Source organism: Salvelinus fontinalis, chromosome 26 (assembly GCF_029448725.1).
Source record: "Salvelinus fontinalis isolate EN_2023a chromosome 26, ASM2944872v1, whole genome shotgun sequence".
Taxonomy (NCBI): Eukaryota; Metazoa; Chordata; class Actinopteri; order Salmoniformes; family Salmonidae; genus Salvelinus; species Salvelinus fontinalis.
The window spans coordinates 11,260,263-11,278,368 of record NC_074690.1 but is presented as its reverse complement, the minus strand read 5'-3'; the positions used below and the strand labels follow the sequence as shown (position 1 = coordinate 11,278,368).

At 42.1% G+C, this 18,106-nt stretch overlaps 1 protein-coding gene across 2 annotated transcripts in view; it reads right to left on the bottom strand.

Annotated features, from left to right (window-relative positions):
• Nucleotides 1-18,106, bottom strand: part of LOC129823644 (glypican-5-like) — a 275,132-nt gene that overhangs the window by 38,556 nt on the left and 218,470 nt on the right. For both annotated transcript variants that reach the window (XM_055882512.1, XM_055882513.1), the window contains one exon: nt 17,346-17,484. In XM_055882512.1, the coding sequence (XP_055738487.1) occupies nt 17,346-17,484 (139 nt within the window). The remainder of the gene's footprint in view (nt 1-17,345; nt 17,485-18,106) is intronic.

Here is an 18,106-nt window from a genome sequence, read left to right as displayed (position 1 = left end):
TGGTAATAGAGGTCTAGAATAGAGAGATAGGGCCAGATCTGTGTATCGACCGGAGCCAGGGGGAATCCACAGGGACTGGCCGAGTGCACTAGCCACTTAATAAAAAGGTCTATCCACACACAGCACACACGCACCTATTGAGCGACAGGTCTGGCGGATGGTGAGGGGGACAAAGCGATTTTCTCTGATACATAATTTATGTGCCAATTAAGTCTGGCCCTGGAACAGACTGCTGTCCCTGCAGCTGAGAGGAGAGATGATCTCTTTACTGCTCTGTGGTTCAGGTGAGTTGATCTGGGACCAGTGATATTAGTTACACGAGAGCTCCCATTCACTTTATCTCTATCTTTCTCTGTCTCTTTGTCTCCATCTTTCTTCTTCTCTGGTACACGTACTAGACCTCTCAGGCTGACTGACTGGTAGCTAGCTGCTGATCTTGTATAACATCCTGCCAACACTTTCAGACAGAAAATTAAACACTACCATTCTGGAGGTAAAGATACGAGGAGATCTACCACCGTGAGCAGGTTTCAACAACATGGATCGTACCATGGACTTGTGCTCAGCTAAAGGTTTACATTTCATGGGTCTGAATGTCCGTAGCCTTCTACCAAACATCGACGAGATTCGTCTGCTCCGCCCACAACCGTAAGGCTCTCCAGAGGGTAGTGAGGTCTGCAGAACGCATCACCGGGGGCAAACTACCTGCCCTCCAGGACACCTACACCACCCGATGTCACAGGAAGGCCATAAAGATCATCAAGGACAACAACCACCCAAGCCACTGCCTGTTCACCCCGCTATCATCCAGAAGGCGAGGTCAGTACAGGTGCATCAAAGCAGGGACCGAGAGACTGAAAAACAGCTTCTATCTCAAGGCCATCATACTGTTAAACAGCCACCACTAACATTTAGCGGCCGCTGCCAACATACTGACTCAACTCCAGCCACTTTAAAAATGGGAATTGATGGAAATTATGTAAAAATGTACCACTAGCCACTTTAAACAATGCCACTTAATATAATGTTTACATACCCTACATTACCCATCTCATATGTATATACTGTACTCTATATCATCTACTGCATCTTGCCATCTTTATGTAATACATGTACCACTAGCCACTTTAAACTATGCCACTTTATGTTTGCATACCCTACAGTACTCATCTCATATGTATATACCGTACTCTATACCATCTACTGCATCTTGCCTATGCCGTTCTGTACCACCACTCATTCATATATCTTTATGTACATATTCTTTATCCCTTTACACTTGTGTGTGTATAAGGTAGTAGTTGTGGAATTGTTAGGTTAGATTACTTGTTGGTTATTACTGCACTGTCGGAACTAGAAGCACAAGCATTTCGCTACACTCGCATTAACATCTGCTAACCATGTGTATGTGACTAATAAAATTTGATTTGATTTGATTTGATTTATGTTTATTGGCAGTAGCAATGCTGTGATTATTTGCTTTACGGAGTCATGGGTTGACTGTTCTATCTGTGATTCGGAAATTGAGAACTACATGGTTTTGAGGAAAGACCACAATTGCAACGGGGGAGGAGTCTGTGTGCACATAAGAGCAGACATTTGTTTTAACCAGAGAATTGATCTTAAACATGAACTCGAGGCTGTTTGGGTGGACATCCTCCTACCCAAGAGCAAACCAGTCTTAGTCGGTGCATGTAATAGGCCACTGACCAACAACTTTTATGACCTACTGATGGACATGTTCCAAATGTCCAGGTTGACTTGTTTCTGTCATTCATTTGATCTGTTTCAGCTGATTAAGGAACCCACACGTGTCTGCCAGTCTAGTCAAACCGTTATTGATCTAATTCTGCTTTCTGACAGGTCTATGATATCCCAGAGTGGGTTGTGGTATGATAGCCTCGTACGAACCATCCTGATCTCGCGAGCTCACATTCTGTTTCGCTATCTGTGTAGCAAAACAAAATGTGAGATCAGGATGGTTCGTACGAGGCTAGTGGTATGAGCGACCACTCTATAATTTATTGCACAAGGAAAAGCCAGAGAAAGTTATTTAAAAGAGAAATTTAATGAAATCAATGAAGGTCAGATCAAAGACACAAGGAAAAGTGTTAGTTACTCTCATTCCTACGCCACAATAGGCAGTGGCACAGATTTTGTGCCATGTCAATTCAAAAGCGGTACTGGCCAGAACACGTTTTTATATACACCAGTGGTAGAGTGGAACAAAGTCCCGGCTGAGATAAAAACTGTTTCTGCTAGTCTTCAACACTCCTGCGAGGCTTGGTTAACCTCTTAAATGTATTGGGAAAATGTAGATTTCCACCGAAAAAGACAAAACCAAAAGAAACTGCAATTCATGTGTAATTACATCTGGGAGATAATAAGGAATTATCAGAAGATAGGAGTTACATAGCTCAGAATAGACAAGATCAAGCACACACAAAATCATTTTTTTGTTTTTATTTTGAAAGTCATTGAAAAGCTATAAGTGAATATTGATGAGTAGACCTGGAAACACATCAGATGGCTTCCACAACATGTGAACAATATCAGGAAAAAATGGGATTGATAGACCTAACAACTAGAAATGGGCAGATATTTTAGTAAGTGGTGTCAGGTGTGTTCACAGCACGTGTCCAAGTGTTCCTAAACCTCTCCAAAGTGGCTTATGTCTGTAAATTAGATCATTCCAGTGCTATTACATATTTGCATTCACTAAATGCTATTTGTTCAGTATAGAAACACTATCACTACCATACCAACCTCTCAAACATTGTGGTGGTGTCGGGGGACATACAGGGGATATCCAAGTGTTTTTGTTCAACCTCTCCAAAGTGCCTGAACGTTTATCCTACAAATGAACTGTTTGCAAAACAATATAAAAGCAACAGATAAACAGTACCAGTCAAAAGTTTGGACACACCTACTCATTCCTGGGTTTTTCTGTATTTTTACAATTTTCTACATTGTAGAATAATAGTGAAGACATCAACACCATGAAATAACACATATGGAATCATTTAGTAAGCAAAAAAATGGTAAACAGATCAAAATATATTTTATATTTGTGATTCTTCAAAGTAGCCACCCTTTGCCTTGATGACAGCTTTTCACACTCTGGGCATTCTCTCAACCAGCTTCATGAGGTAGTTACCTCGGAATGCATTTCAATTAACAGGTGTGCCTTGTTAAAAGTTAATTTGTGGAATTTCTTTCCTGCTTAACTAGCTTGAGCCAATCAGTTGTGTTGTGACAAGGTAGGGGTGGTATACAGAAGATAGCCCTATTTGGTAAAAGTGGCGCAGTGGTCTAAGGCAGTGCTAGCTGTGCCACTAGAGATTCTGGGTTCGAGTCCAGGCTCTGTCACGACCGGGAGACCCATGGGGCGGCGCACAATTGGCCCAGCATCGTTCGGGTTAGGGGAGGGTTTGGCAGGCAGGGATGTCCTTGTCCCATCGCGCACTAGCGACTCCTGTGGCAGGCCGGGCGCAATACACGCTAACACGGTCGCCAGGTGTACTGTGTTTCCTCCGACACATTGGTGCGGCTGGCTTCCGGGTTAAGTGGGCATTGTGTCAAGAAGCAGTGGGGCTTGGCGGGGTTGTGTTTCGGAGGATGCACGGCTCTTGACCTTCGCCTCTACCGAGTCCGCATGGGAGTTGCAGCGATGAGACAAGACTGTAACTACCAATTGGAGACCATGAAATTGGGGAGAAAAATAATATATTACAATAAATAAAAAGACAATAAATAAAAAGACAAAGTCCATATTATGCAAAGAACAGCTCAAATAAGCAATGCTAAATGACAGGCCATCATTATTTTAAGACATGAAAGTCCAATCCAGAAAATTTCAAGAACTTTCAAAGTTTCTTCAAGTGCAGTCACAAAAACCTTAAAGCGCTATAATGAAGCTGGCTCTCATGAGGACCGCCACAGGAAAGGAAGACCTAGAGTTACGACTGCTACAGAGCTGCCACTGCTACAGGATAAGTTCATTGGAGTTACCAGCCTCAGAAATTGCAGACCAAATAAATGATTGACATAGTTCAAGTAACAGACACATCTCAACATCAACAGTTCAGAGGAGACTGTGTGAATCAGGCCTTCATGGTTGAAATGCTGCATAGAAACCACTACTAAAGTACACCAATAATAAGAATAGACATACTTGAGGCAAGAAACACGAGCAATGGATGTTAGACCAGGGTATATCTGTCCTTTGGTCTGATGAGTCCAAATTTGAGAATTTTGTTGCAACCACAGTGTCTTTGTGAGATGCAGAGTAGATGAACGGAGGATCTCCGCATGTGTGGTTCCTGCCATGAAGCATGGAGGAGGTGGTGTGGGGATGCTTTGCTGGTGACACTGTATGGGATTTAATTAGAATTCAAGGCACACTTAACCAGCATGGCTACCAAAACATTCTGCAGCGACACGCCATCTGGGAGAGAGGGTTTTGACCTTTTGCTTTGTGCATCTGCTTGTGGAGAATGAAAGCATTTACTGTAACAATGTCCACAAAGTGGTAAAAAAAAGTCTTATACTGGTGGAGGACCTGGTAGTAGCCTATCAGAGCATAAAAAAAACATGCTGGCATTGTAGTCCTTTACGGGGACATTCTTCCTCACCCATGCCCCATTGGCATTGTAGTCCTTCACAGAAACGGGGACATTCTTCCTCACCCATGCCCCATTGGCATTGTAGTCCTTCACAGAAACGGGGACATTATTCCTCACCCATGCCCCATTGGCATTGTAGTCCTTCACAGAAACGGGGACATTCTTCCTCACCCATGCCCCATTGGCATTGTAGTCCTTCACAGAAACGGGGACATTCTTCCTCACCCATGCCCCATTGGCATTGTAGTCCTTCACAGAAACGGGGACATTCTTCCTCACCCATGCCCCATTGGCATTGTAGTCCTTCACAGAAACGGGGACATTCTTCCTCACCCATGCCCCATTGGCATTGTAGTCCTTCACAGAAACGGGGGCATTCTTCCTCATCCATGCCCCATTGTTATTTTCACCCTCCTTGAGACATGGTTGTTATTGAATGCGTCATGCTGTGTGGTGAGCATGGTTACCTCCCTTCCATTTCACAAAAAGCAGCGTGTTAGTCCATGTCATGATAAAGGGGCTTGACTCTTCCAAGACAATCATAGCCTGCAGTCTTCTTCTTCTGGTCATTCTCCTGATCCTTTTGTGGGTCACTTCTGTGAAGAGTACGGTTGATGGCAAAGAATTGGTTTTCACTCATGATGGAGGTGGGGAACTCGAACCGATAGATTGGGGACTTGCTCCAGTTGTCAACTAGTCTTGATACCTTTACCAGTCTCATGTAAATCACCAAGGAAATGTGGTTGAGAATGTCACCCATGGTTTCAAGAACATCTTTCTTCCCCCTTGCTGCTTCTTGTCACCATACTTGTTGGTATTACTAATTAGTGTTCCCAGTACAGAAGTGGTAAAGTAGAGCTGAAACAGCTGTAAGGGGGTGTATGTTTCATCACTAACCAACTGTGAGCCTTCAGGTCGTTTGGGTTTAAACTTAAAATTGTTCTGGCTCCTCATCATCTTCAAGGACCGTATGCCCCCTGACTCAGTTTCATCTCCCTCTGTTGTGCTGCTTCCTCTGCCTCTCCCCTGTTGAGGCCTAGATCTCCTCCCTGGGGCCCACACCTCCAGATTCATCTGCAGAGAGGGTAGTGGTGCCAGGACCTGCAGTGGGGGTAGTTGAAGAGGAGCGGGGCCTTTGTTGGATGGTAGATGTAGAACCGTCAGAAGAGGTGATTGACATAGCAGTCAGGGGTGAAGACCTTGACCGGCGGGGGGGGGCTCCCAAACATCATCATTCAAATCATCTTCATCCTCCTCCTGAATAAAATAAAAGGATATATTGTTGTAAGACACAGAATTAAAGTTGACTAAATTTACAAAACGACATTGCTGTGAAGTAAAAACACCAAGCCTAAACTATATCTGTACAGTGACTCACACAGGTGTGAAGCACACACACAATGCAAACAGTAACACTTTGGAGACAAAGGCAGAGGTGGGAATCACAAATAAACAGTGGTCATGAGAGTTTAGTGGCCTCTCCAAAGTTACAAGGATGAAACTTAGAACAGTTAACTAATATGAAACAGACAATAACTACTTTGATATTATTTAACATTGAAATTACTTGTTACATGGGCCTAATGTAAACTAAAAGTACAAAAAGCAGACAACTTATAAAAAACGAAATACATATATTAAATTAGCAATATAAAGTCATGAAAATAATGTACTTACAGATCTAAAAGTGGATCCAATCCTTCTAGAATGCAATCTTCATCGGCTGAGTCGAAATCCTTGTCCAAATTGCACCCCTGATCCAAGTCCAACTATTTTATTTAAAGCTTCTATGTCGGTATACTTATTCATAGCTGCCTCCTTTTTAGGTTCCTGTTCGATATTCGTAGTTTTTACACCCTTGAGAAGCCAGCCTTAATGCTAAAGCGATTAAATCGGTTTACAATGTAATGTAGTGTGCTCGGTGTGTCTCGTCTCTGAGCCAGGTAGCAATAGTTTACATTACGCCTAAAAGGTTCTAGTCCTTGCTTTTCACACCCACGTCAACTGCATATACCTCAAAATTGTATCTCATTGGCTACAAGACTGTGTAATGGATGCCTACAGCGCAGGTAACAACATTTCTTTAATGCGCAAAGATAGTCCCTCTTGGACATTCGATGTTGCCATTAAATCATACATTAGATAACATTGGCAATAGGCCAAATGTGTTCCTACAAACCTAATGATTAATTTGATAACCCAATGTAGCTATAGCTCAAACAGACCAAATGGAAGCTGCCTTGTAAGACGTTTCCTGTTTGGCGAAAACGTTGTGTAAAATAAACATTTTGACTCTTGGGGCTGGTGATCAATAACAGTAGGTCACAGGCAGACAAATAAGATATCCTCATGATCTGTGGAGTCACGGCTTTTGGTGTGCATCAACGTATTCCGTGTTAATTTTGTTTATGTTTCACAACGCTAACCGAAATGTAGGCTGCAGCCATCTTGAAACGAGATCATCGGCTCAGCCTGCCTTTATAAATGTGTATGCCCATTTATGTAAGTAAGTCACACCAAAGATTTGAAGGCACCGATCAACAGCCAAGATACTCACCTTTCCGCAGACACCCTGCTTTTGCAGATAGGGGCTACCATTCTCATACCAGACTGAATTAATAATTTTTTTATCAAATAGGGTCCCCAAATATGGGGACTTAACATTTAAGACTGTTGACATAGCCCCCAAGTCAAGTATAAATCCACTTTGCGCTAGAGGACAAATTTGTTCATGGATTTGTTGTATACATGTAAATATGTGTACACTGAAGCATTATAAGCCTTGTACCACACAGTGTTAGCTTCAACAACAAGCAAATGCAGCAGTCATCCCCCTGCATCCAGCCCTACTCAGACGTTGACAGGCTAATAACAGTTTTTACTCACATAAAACGCTCTCCTCTATTATTCAGCTGTGACAGCCCTCTTCCCTTTTTTCTCCCTCCCTCCCCTCTCTCTCTCTCCCTCTCTCTCTCCTTCTCTACCAAGGCCTTAAGACTACATATTAAATATAGAGTGGGTTGTTGAATAGAGATGTGCTGCCAGAGAATGGCTTCCTTAAGCAGTGTCTAAAGAATAGAGTGTGTATTAGCTCCAGACACTCAGATCTTTCTCTCTCTACCAGTTGACAGGTTACAGAGCAGGTGTCAGTGAAAAGCAGGTGAAAGCTCTTAGCTCCACCATGAAGTGTCTCTATCGATCGCCTGGGCTGCAGACAATGTGTAGAACAAATACCACCGTATGGGAGTGTGTGTGTTAGATGTGAGATTTCAGTCAGGAAACACACACACTCACTTGCATTGGTATTTGTTCTACACCTCTATTTAATCTGATATGTGCCTGCTCCCTGGGAGCCTGGAACTGACGTTGATAGATACTAACTATGTAGGAATGGATTCAGCTGTGTGTTCTCCACTTCATCACACACACCTGCCCATATTGAGGGGCACCTGGAGTGTGTATGAGCGTGTGTGAGTTTGGCAGGGGACCCACACAAGGTTGTTAAAGAAGTTCACCAACTTACAGTACAGAGTTAGTTAAAGTGTTAGTGTTAGAGTGTGTGTTTAGTACAGGGCTCCCTCTCTTCTCCCAAAGACCCAACTCTCCTCTTCAGGAATCTCATCCATCTTGGGGCCCTGTCACATTAACAGGCCAACTAGTGGGTGACATTGTCCTTTTAAGCCCATTTACTCAACCTGTACTGCGCTGAGCTGTACCCCATACCCCCTAACCATACCCCAGTAAAGCACACAACCTTATCCTCACCCTCGCTCCCCCCGATTCCTCAACCCATGCCATTTAGCACCTGTTGCTAGGTGACCCTCTCTAAAGCATGGTAGGTTGTGCCTCATGATTGCCTTTCTGTATTACCCTGCTGCCATACCCCTGGCATTTCCAGAGGGAGACCCCTGATCCCTGCACAGATTCTTCCCACTCAGGTTGCCTGCGAACGAGGGTCAAAGAGTGATGAGAGAGGCTGTTTCTATGAAAAGGGGGAGGCTAGGGTCAAGGAAGGCAGAAGGAGAGCGAGTGACAGGAACGGTATGTTATTCAGAATGGGGGGAGGGGCAAACAGGTCGCCCTCTTTGGTGCTGTATATTACACCCTGTAGGGTGAGTTACCTTCTCCCTCATTGGTGCTGTATTGATACCCCTTTAGGGTGAGTTACCTTCTCCCTATTTGGTGCTGTATGATACCCCTGTAGGGTGAGTTACCCTCCCTCTTTGGTGCTGTATATTACCCCTGTAGGGTGAGTTACCTTCTCCCTCTTTGGTGCTGTACAGTGGGGCAAAAAAGTATTTAGTCAGCCACCAATTGTGCAAGTTCTCCCACTTAAAAAGATGAGAGAGGCCTGTAATTTTCATCATAGGTACACTTCAACTATGACAGATAAAATGAAAAAAAAAAATCCAGAAAATCACATTTTAGGATTTTTTATGAATTTATTTGCAAATTATGGTGGAAAATAAGTATTTGGTCACCTACAAACAAGCAAGATTTCTGGCTCTCACAGACGTGTAACTTCTTCTTTAAGAGGCTCCTCTGTCCTCCACTCGTTACCTGTATTAATGGCACCTGTTTGAACTTGTTATCAGTATAAAAAACACCTGTCCACAACCTCAAACAGTCACACTCCAAACTCCACTATGGCCAATACTTTTTTGCCCCACTGTATATAGTTGAAGTCGGAAGTTTACATACACCCTAGCCAAATACATTTAAACTCAGTTCTTCACAATTCCTGACATTTAATCCTAGTAAAAATTCCATGTTTTAGGTCAGTTAGGATCACCACTTTATTTTAAAAATGTGAAATGTCAGAATAATAGTAGAGAGAATGATTTATTTCAGCTTTTATTTTTTTCATCACATTCCCAGTGGGTCAGAAGTTTACATACACTCAATTAGTATTTGGTAGCATTGCCTTTAAATTACTTAACTTGGGTCAAACATTTCGGGTAGCCTTCCACAAGCTTCCATAAGTTGGATGAATTTTGGCCCATTCCTCCTGACAGAGCTGGTATAACTGAGTCAGATTTGTAGGCCTCCTTGCTCACACATGCTTTTTCAGTTCTGCCAACAAATGTTCAATGGGATTGAGATCAAGGCTTTGTGATGGCCACTCCAATACCTTGACTTTGTTGTCCATAAGCCATTATTCTAACTTTTGAAGTATGCTTGGGGTAATTGTCCATTTGGAAGACCCATTTGCGACCAAGCTTTAACTTCCTGACTGATGTCTTGATGTCAATATATCCACATAATATTCCATCCTCATGATGCCATCTATTTTGTGATGTCTTCTGAGTAGAATACCTGGCCAGCCTGGCAGCTACGGAGAAGGTTGGGAAAGGAGAGTGCTTTTATTTCCCTCTGTTTAACTTCACACATCCCTTTTTTTCACTGCTCCTTTTTTCTCCTTTTCCAAGCCTAGAATGCTTAATTTGATCACTGTAATGCAGGAAATGTAAAACTTGTAGTGTATTTGAGGTTTAAAAAGGCTTCTGAAGTTCATAATTTCCACTTTGAAATTTCAGACTCGATTGACCCTTACAAAAATGTCCATAATAATTCCCATTTCATGTTGCTGCAAGATTGTTTTCCTGCTGTAGCAAACTGGCTCAAATTAAAATAATACATCCTCTGTAGGGTGATGATCTAGTCTCTCTATACCAAAATCCACTGCCAAGGCAAGCAGTGTAATGCACAAACATGTAGTATTATAAAATACTGTAACTTTAAGGCCAGGAGTTTTTCCTTACCATGAAACCTGACCAGGAAAAACTCATGACCTCAAATATAACCACTAACTAGGGCACAAAGCTTTTCCAGGTAAGGTCACATGGTGTGGAAAAACAACCGCCATCACATCAATGCTATATGACAACCCTCCACTTCAGACTGGATGGAAAGAGACTGTCCTGTCTATGCCAATGGCAGTAACTAATGACTGAAGTTACTTTAATGCCATTAAGTAATATGAAAACACAGTTAGGTCCTAAACGCCAAGGACGTATTGGCTATTACATAGAGAGCCTTGCTTAAAGGCAAATAGGGATTGATCTGGCCAATCAACATTGCCTTTACTAAGCAGTTGGCTGTGTGTGTGTGTGTGTGTGTGTGTGTGTGTGTGTGTGTGTGTGTGTGTGTGTGTGTGTGTGTGTGTGTGTGTGTGTGTGTGTGTGTGTGTGTGTGTGTGTGTGTGTGTGTGTGTGTGTGTGAGTGACTGAGTGAGTGAGTGAGTGAGTGAGAGGTGGAATGGGGTGTCTAGTTTGATCTGAGGCCGAACAAGAGCTTTTGGAATGACGTGTCTGGAAATTTCATTGTCTTCGAAAGGCGCGAGAAGGAACCCCAGATCGCCTTCTGAAAAGCTTTCGGTATACACGTTAGATATCTCCGGCTCTGATTTTATTTGATAGATGTGATAAAAACATCATAAAGTAGTTTTTCTCAACCGAGTTGTATCAGTTTATTGAACGTTTATTGCGAGTTTTGGAATTTTCTTTTCTTTGCGTCATGTGAAGTTGGGCACGTTTGCGCCACATGGCTAGCTATGGTTGCTAATTTGACAGGAGAAGAGGACATTCTAAAACCAAACAACGATTATTCTGGACAAAGGACTCCTTGTACAAGATTCTGATGGAAGCTCAGCAAAAGTAGGAACCATTTATGATGTTATTTCGTATTTCTGTGGAAAATGTTTAGTCATATTTTCCGCACTTATTGCGGGCGCTGTCTCGCTATAACGTAAGCTCTATGTCGTACTAAAGTTATTTTTAAAAATCTAACCCAGTGGTTGCATTAAGAACTAGTGTATCTTTCATTTGCTGTACAACATGTATTTTTTAGTAAAGTTTATGATGAGTTATTTGATTAGATTAGGTGACTGTCCAAAATATCTCTGGAGAATTTTGTGCATTTTGACTACGTATTCACATTGTAAAACCACGATTTGTACCGGTAAATATGCACATTTTCGAACAAAACATATATGTATTGTGTAACATGATGTTATAGGACTGTCATCTGATGAAGTTTGTCAAGGTTAGTGAATAATTTTATATCTTTTGCTGTTTTTTGCGGTTGTGTGTTTTGCTATTGTGGTAAGCTAATATAATGCTATATTGTGCTTTCGCTTTAAAACACCTAAAAAATCTGAAATATTGGCATTTCAAATATGCACATTTTCGAACAAAACATAGATTTATTGTATAACATGTTATAAGACTGTCATCTGATGAAGTTGTTTCTTGGTTAGTGACTAATTATATCTCTATTTGGTCGGTTTTGTGATAGCTACCTATGCGGTAAAAAAATTATGAAAATATGCGGTTGAGTCTTTTGCTATTGTGGTTAGCTAATAGAAATACATATTGTGTTTTCGCGGTAAAACATTTTAAAAATCAGAAATGATGGCTGGATTCACAAGATGTGTATCTTTCATTTGGTGTCTTGGACTTGTGATTTCATGATATTTATATGCTAGTATTTACTTGTGGCGCTATGCTAGGCTATGCTAGTCATCTTTTTTACTGATGAGGATGCTCCCGGATCCGGCATGGTGACCAAGTAGAAGTTAATAGAAAAAGACCCAACTAAAAGTGGAAGTCCCCCAGTAAAATACTACTTGAGTAAAAGTCTAAAAGTATTTGGTTTTAAATATGCTTAAGTATGAAAATTAAATGGAATTGCTCAAATGTACTTAAGTATGAAAAGTACAATTATAAACCATTTCAAATTCCTTATATTAAGCAGTGAGTCCGCCAGATCAGACGCAGTACGGATCACCAGGGATGTTTTCTTGATAAGTGTGTAAATTTGACAATTTTCCTGTCAAAATGTAATGGGTACTTTTGGGTGTCAGGGGAAATGTATGGAGTAAAAAGTACATACTTTTCTTTAGGAATGTAGTGAAGTAAAAGTTGGCAAAAATATAAATAGTTAAGTACAGATACCCCAAAAAACGACTTAAGTAGTACTTTAAAGTATTTTTCCTTAAAGTACTTTACACTACTGGTTAGCCCTGTAAATCAACAGCACCCCAGAGGCAGGTCCAGTGGCCTTGTCAACACACTGTCCCATCAATACAGTTCTGCACTCACACACACATGCTTGACAAACAAGCACACACACACACACACACACTGTACATGACCGCACCCTACAAAGTAAAAACTCAGCAGGGAAAGGACCACTGAAGTCAAGGCTGAGAGAGAGCGAGAGCGAGAGAGACACAGATAGAGAGAAAGAGAGAGACACAGCTGCATGTGAGTGCCCACATTTTTCAGCATGTTTTTACAAAAAGATACGATTTAGAGTTAGATAAACTTAGATTTTTTGGCAGGGACATATACAGGATGCTACCCTCCACAACATAACTTTCACTCCAAATCAAAACTTCAAACCAACAACCTGATTTTGGACGGAATTACGTGGAAGGCTTCCTACTACCTACTAGGATTATTATTTCCAAGCTATACAGCAAATGCTCTGGCAAACAAACAACCGAAACCTGAAAATACCATCCAACCTGGAACTGAGTGAGTCATGTTTAGTCGGAAGCTATTTTTTTTTTTTCAAAAGCCAAGAAGAAAAACACATTACAATGATATATTTTACTTTATAAGGACTGAATGCTAAGTTAAGGCTACCAAGCTTGCCAGGACAGAACAGAACAGATACAACTTCAATTACCACTGAAGTGTGAAGTGAGAGGTGTCAAGGCCCTTGAGCCAAACAATGGCAGGTGAGTCGCACAGCCCACCCCACCCAAATGCAGAGGCCTTTGAAGCGCCCTCCCGCTGTACCCTGTGTGCTACCTATATCACCACACTAGAATCCACATACTTTAATGAAGACAGCTTCTCCCTCCTGGAATGGGAAATCAATCATTTCCCGGCCCAGGGTCATGTACTAGTCTGTGGCGACCTAAATGCCAGAACAGGACAAGAATCTGACATCCTCAGGATAAAGAGGTACAAACACCTACCTGGATGTAACAGCATTCCCTTCCCCATATGACCCCCTAGGCCCAACTACAACAACATAACCAACAAAAACAAGTCACAACTCCTGCAGCTCTGTCGGACGCTGGATATGTACATAGTCAATTGTAGGCTTCGAGAGGACTCCTATGGTAGGTATACATATAGCTAATCTCTTGGCAGTAGTACTGTAGACTACTTTATCACTGACCTCAACCCAGAGTCTCTCAGAGCGTTCACAGTCAGATCACAGCAAAATCACAGTCTACTTGAACAGAGCAATAACCAGTTGTGAGGCATCAAAGCCGAAGGAACTGAATAATATTAAGAAATGCTATAGATGGAAGGAAAGTAGTGTGGAAACCTACCAAAAACAATTAGGCAACAACAAATTAAATCTGTTTTAGACAACTTCCTGGACAAAACGTTTCACTGTAATAGTGAAGGTGTAAACTTGGCAGTAGAAGAATGCAAAAACCTAAGAAACGAATTAAGAAACCTATCCACCCAAAAACAAAGACACCCAGAAAACCTGAGTCTACGCCTTCACTATGGTGAATAAATAAAACAATACAGAAATACACTGCGGAAAAAGAAGGAACAGCACGTCAGGAATCATCTCAATGTAATTGAAGAATCCATAGACTCTAACCACAATTGGAAAACACTAAACAAACAACACGAAGAGTTATCTATCCAAAACGGAGATGTATGGGTAAACCACTTCTTCAATCTTTTTGGCCCTATAACAAAGAACAAATAGCAAAAACATATACATGATCAAATACAAATCTTACAATCAACTATTAAAGATTACCAGAACCCACTGGATTCTCCAATTACACCGAATGAACTAAAGGACAAAATACAAACCCTTCAACCCAAAAAGGCCTGTGGTGTTGGTATCCTCAATGAAATGATAAAATATACAGACAAAAAATTCAAATTGTCTATACTTAAATTAAACTCTTTAACATTGTAACGCCCTGACCAGAGTTCTTATGTGTTTTGCTTGTTTAGTGTTGGTCAGGACGTGAGCTGGGTGGGAATTCTATGTTGTGTGTCTAGTTCGTCTGTTTCTGTGTTCAGCCTAATATGGTTCTCAATCAGAGACAGCTGTCAATCGTTGTCCCTGATTGAGAATCATATATAGGTGGCTTGTTTTGTGTTGGGGATGGTGGGTGGTTGTTTCCTGTCTTTGTGTTTTGTCTGCACCAGCTAGGACTGTGACGGTTAGTTTGTTTTGTCATTTTGTATAGTGTCTTGTTTTGTGTTAATTAAATCATGGAAAATTACCACGCTGCACATTGGTCCTCAGAACCTTCTCGCCTCTCCTCGTCTGAGGAGGAGGACGACTTAGACTGCCGTTACAAACATCATCCTTAGCTCTGGCATCTTCCCCAATATTTGGAACCAAGGACTGATCACCTCAATCCACAAAAGTGGAGACAAATTTGACCCCAATAACTACCGTGGGATATGCGTCAACAGCAACCTTGGGAAAATCCTCTGCATTATCATTAACAGCAGACGTTTCCTTAGTGAAAACATTGTACTGAGCATATGTAAAATTGGCTTTTTACCAAATTACCGTGCGACAGACCACGCTGCACACCCTAATATTCACCTTGCACACCCTAATTGACAAGCAAACAAACCAAAGCAATGGCAAAGTCTTCTCATGCTTTGTTGATTTCAAAAAAGCCTTTGACTGAGTTTGGCATGAGGGTCTGCTTTACAAATTGATGGAAAGTGGTGTTGGGGGAAAAACATATGACATTATAAAATCCATGTACACAAACAACAAGTGTGTGGTTAAAATTGGCAAAAACACAAACATTTCTTTCCACAGGCCGTGGGGTGAGACAGGGATGCAGCTTAAGCCCCACCCTCTTCAACATATATGTCAATGAATTGACGAGGGCACTAGAACAGTCTGCAGCACCCGGCCTCACCCTACTATAATCTGAAGTTAAATGTCTACTATTTGCTGATTATCTGGTGCTTCTGTCCCCAACCAAGATAGGCAATGTAAAACACCAAATAATGCATGCAGAGCAGAATTAGGCCGATACCCGCAAATGATCAAAATCCAGAAAAGAGCCGTAAAATTCTACAACCACCTAAAAGGAAGCGCTTCCCAAAACCTCCATAACAAAGCCATCACCAACAGACAGATGAACCTGGAGAAGAGTCCCCTAAGCAAGCTAGTCCTGGGGCTCTGTTCAATAACACAAACAGACACCACAGAGACCCAGGACAGCAACACAATTAGACCCAACCAAATCATGAGAAAACATAATTACTTGACACATTGGAAAGAATTAACAAAAAAATTGAGCAAACTAGAATGCTATTTGGCCCTAAACAGAGAAAGCAGAATACTTGACCACTGTGACTGACCCAAACTTAAGGAAACCTTTGACTATGTACAGACTCAGTGAGCATAGCCTTGCTATTGAGAAAGGCCACTGTAGGCAGACCTGGCTCTCAAGAGAAGACAGACTATGTGCACACTGTCCACAAAATGACGTGGAAACTGAGATGCACTTCCTAACCTCCTGCCAAATGTATGACCATATTAGAGACATATATTTCCCTCAGATTACACAAATCCACAAAGAATTTGAAAACAAACCCAATTTTGATAACCTCCCATATCTACTGGGTGAAATATCACAGTGTGCCATCACAGCAGCAAGATTTGTGACCTGTTGCCACAAGAAAAGGGCAACCACTGAAGAACAAACACCATTGTAAATACAACCTATATTTATGTTTATCTAATTTCCTTTTTGTACTTTAACTATTTGCACATTGTTACAACACTGTATATAGTCATAATATGACATTTAAAATATCTTTATTATTTTGGAACTTCTGTGTTTACTGTTCATTTTTTGTTGTTTATTTCACTTTTGTTTATTGTCTATTTCACTTGCTTTGGCAATGTTAACATATGTTTTCCATGCCAATAAAGCCCTTAAATTGAATTGATAGAGAGACAGCAAGAGCGAGTGAGAGAGAGAGACGGAGAGGATGAGAGAGAGAGAGAGAGAGAGAGAGAGAGAGAGAGAGAGAGAGAGAGAGAGAGAGAGAGAGAGAGAGAGAGAGAGAGAGAGAGAGAGAGAGAAATAGCCATAATATTATATTTAAAATGTCTCTATTGCTTTGGAGCTTTTGTGAGTGTAATGTTTACTGTTCATTTTATATTGCCTATTTCACTTTGTTTATCTATTTCACCTGCTTTGGCAATGTAAACATTTGAGAGAGGGATAAAGGGAGAGAAGGCAAGACAGAACAAGAGAGAGATAGAGAGGGAGAGAGTGACAAAGATAAACCAAGAACAAGACCTGGAATGGTTGCCCAGTGAAGTAGATGCAATATTCTATTTCTCAGATGTTTTCCAAATACAGGAGGCCCAAGCCTTTTGTTAGCCCTCCCTCCCTTCCTCCCAGCATATGATGCCAGTCCAGGTCTCCAGAGTGTTGCCCTGTTTGTATTAGCAGACAGCTGCTGGCTTTTTCAGCCAGAAGGTACTACAACTCACCCAGACACACAGTCAGTCCTGCCTGGCCATCTACACTAGAGGCTTGATGTACTTGGTTGTTCAGATGTAAACACTGAATCAGAGAGGTGCGTGTGTGTGAGCATGTGCGTGACACATGCATACGTGTGTGTGTGTGTGTGTGTCTGGTTGTGTGTGTGTGTGTGTAAGTGTGTCTTTGTCACTCACAGGTCTTGACTGCCCCCGTTCCAGACCCTTGACACCCGTCCTCATCGTCGCAGTCTCCACTACCGTCCTCTGTGTCTCCGCTACCCAGCTCCCCCCAGGACTCTCTCTGGCCCAGCCCCGGCAGCATGTCCTGGATCTCCTGGTGGAGAGAGACACATAACATACATAGAGGTATGATGAATAAACACCCACTTATTGCAATGAAAATAGTTTGGGTTGCCATTTGATTAGCTGTTCAGGAGTCTTATTGCTTGGCGCTCCAGTACCGCTTGCCGTGCGGTAGCAGTCTATGACTAGGGCGGCTGGAGTACATTTTTAGGGCCTTCCTCTGACACCACCTGGTATAAAGCTCCTGGATGGCAGTACTGGCCCCGGTGATGTACTGGGCCGCACGCACTACCCTCTGTAGTGCCTTGCGATCGGAGAAAGAGCGGTTGCATACCAGGCAGTGATGCACCCGGCAGGATGCTCTCGATGGTGCAGCTGTTGAACCTTTTGAGGATCTAAGGACCCATGCCAAATATTTTCAGTCTCCTGAGGGGGAATAGGTTTTGTCGTGCCCTCTTCACGACTGTCTTGGTGTGCTTGGACCATGTTAGTTTGTTGAGGATGTAGACGCGAAGGAACTTGAAGCTCTCAAACTGCTCCACTACAGCCCCCTCGATGAGAATTGGGGCGTGCTCGGTCCTCCTTTTCCTGTAGTCCACAATCATCTACTTTGTCTTGATCACGTTGAGGGAGAGGTTGTTGTTCTGGCACCA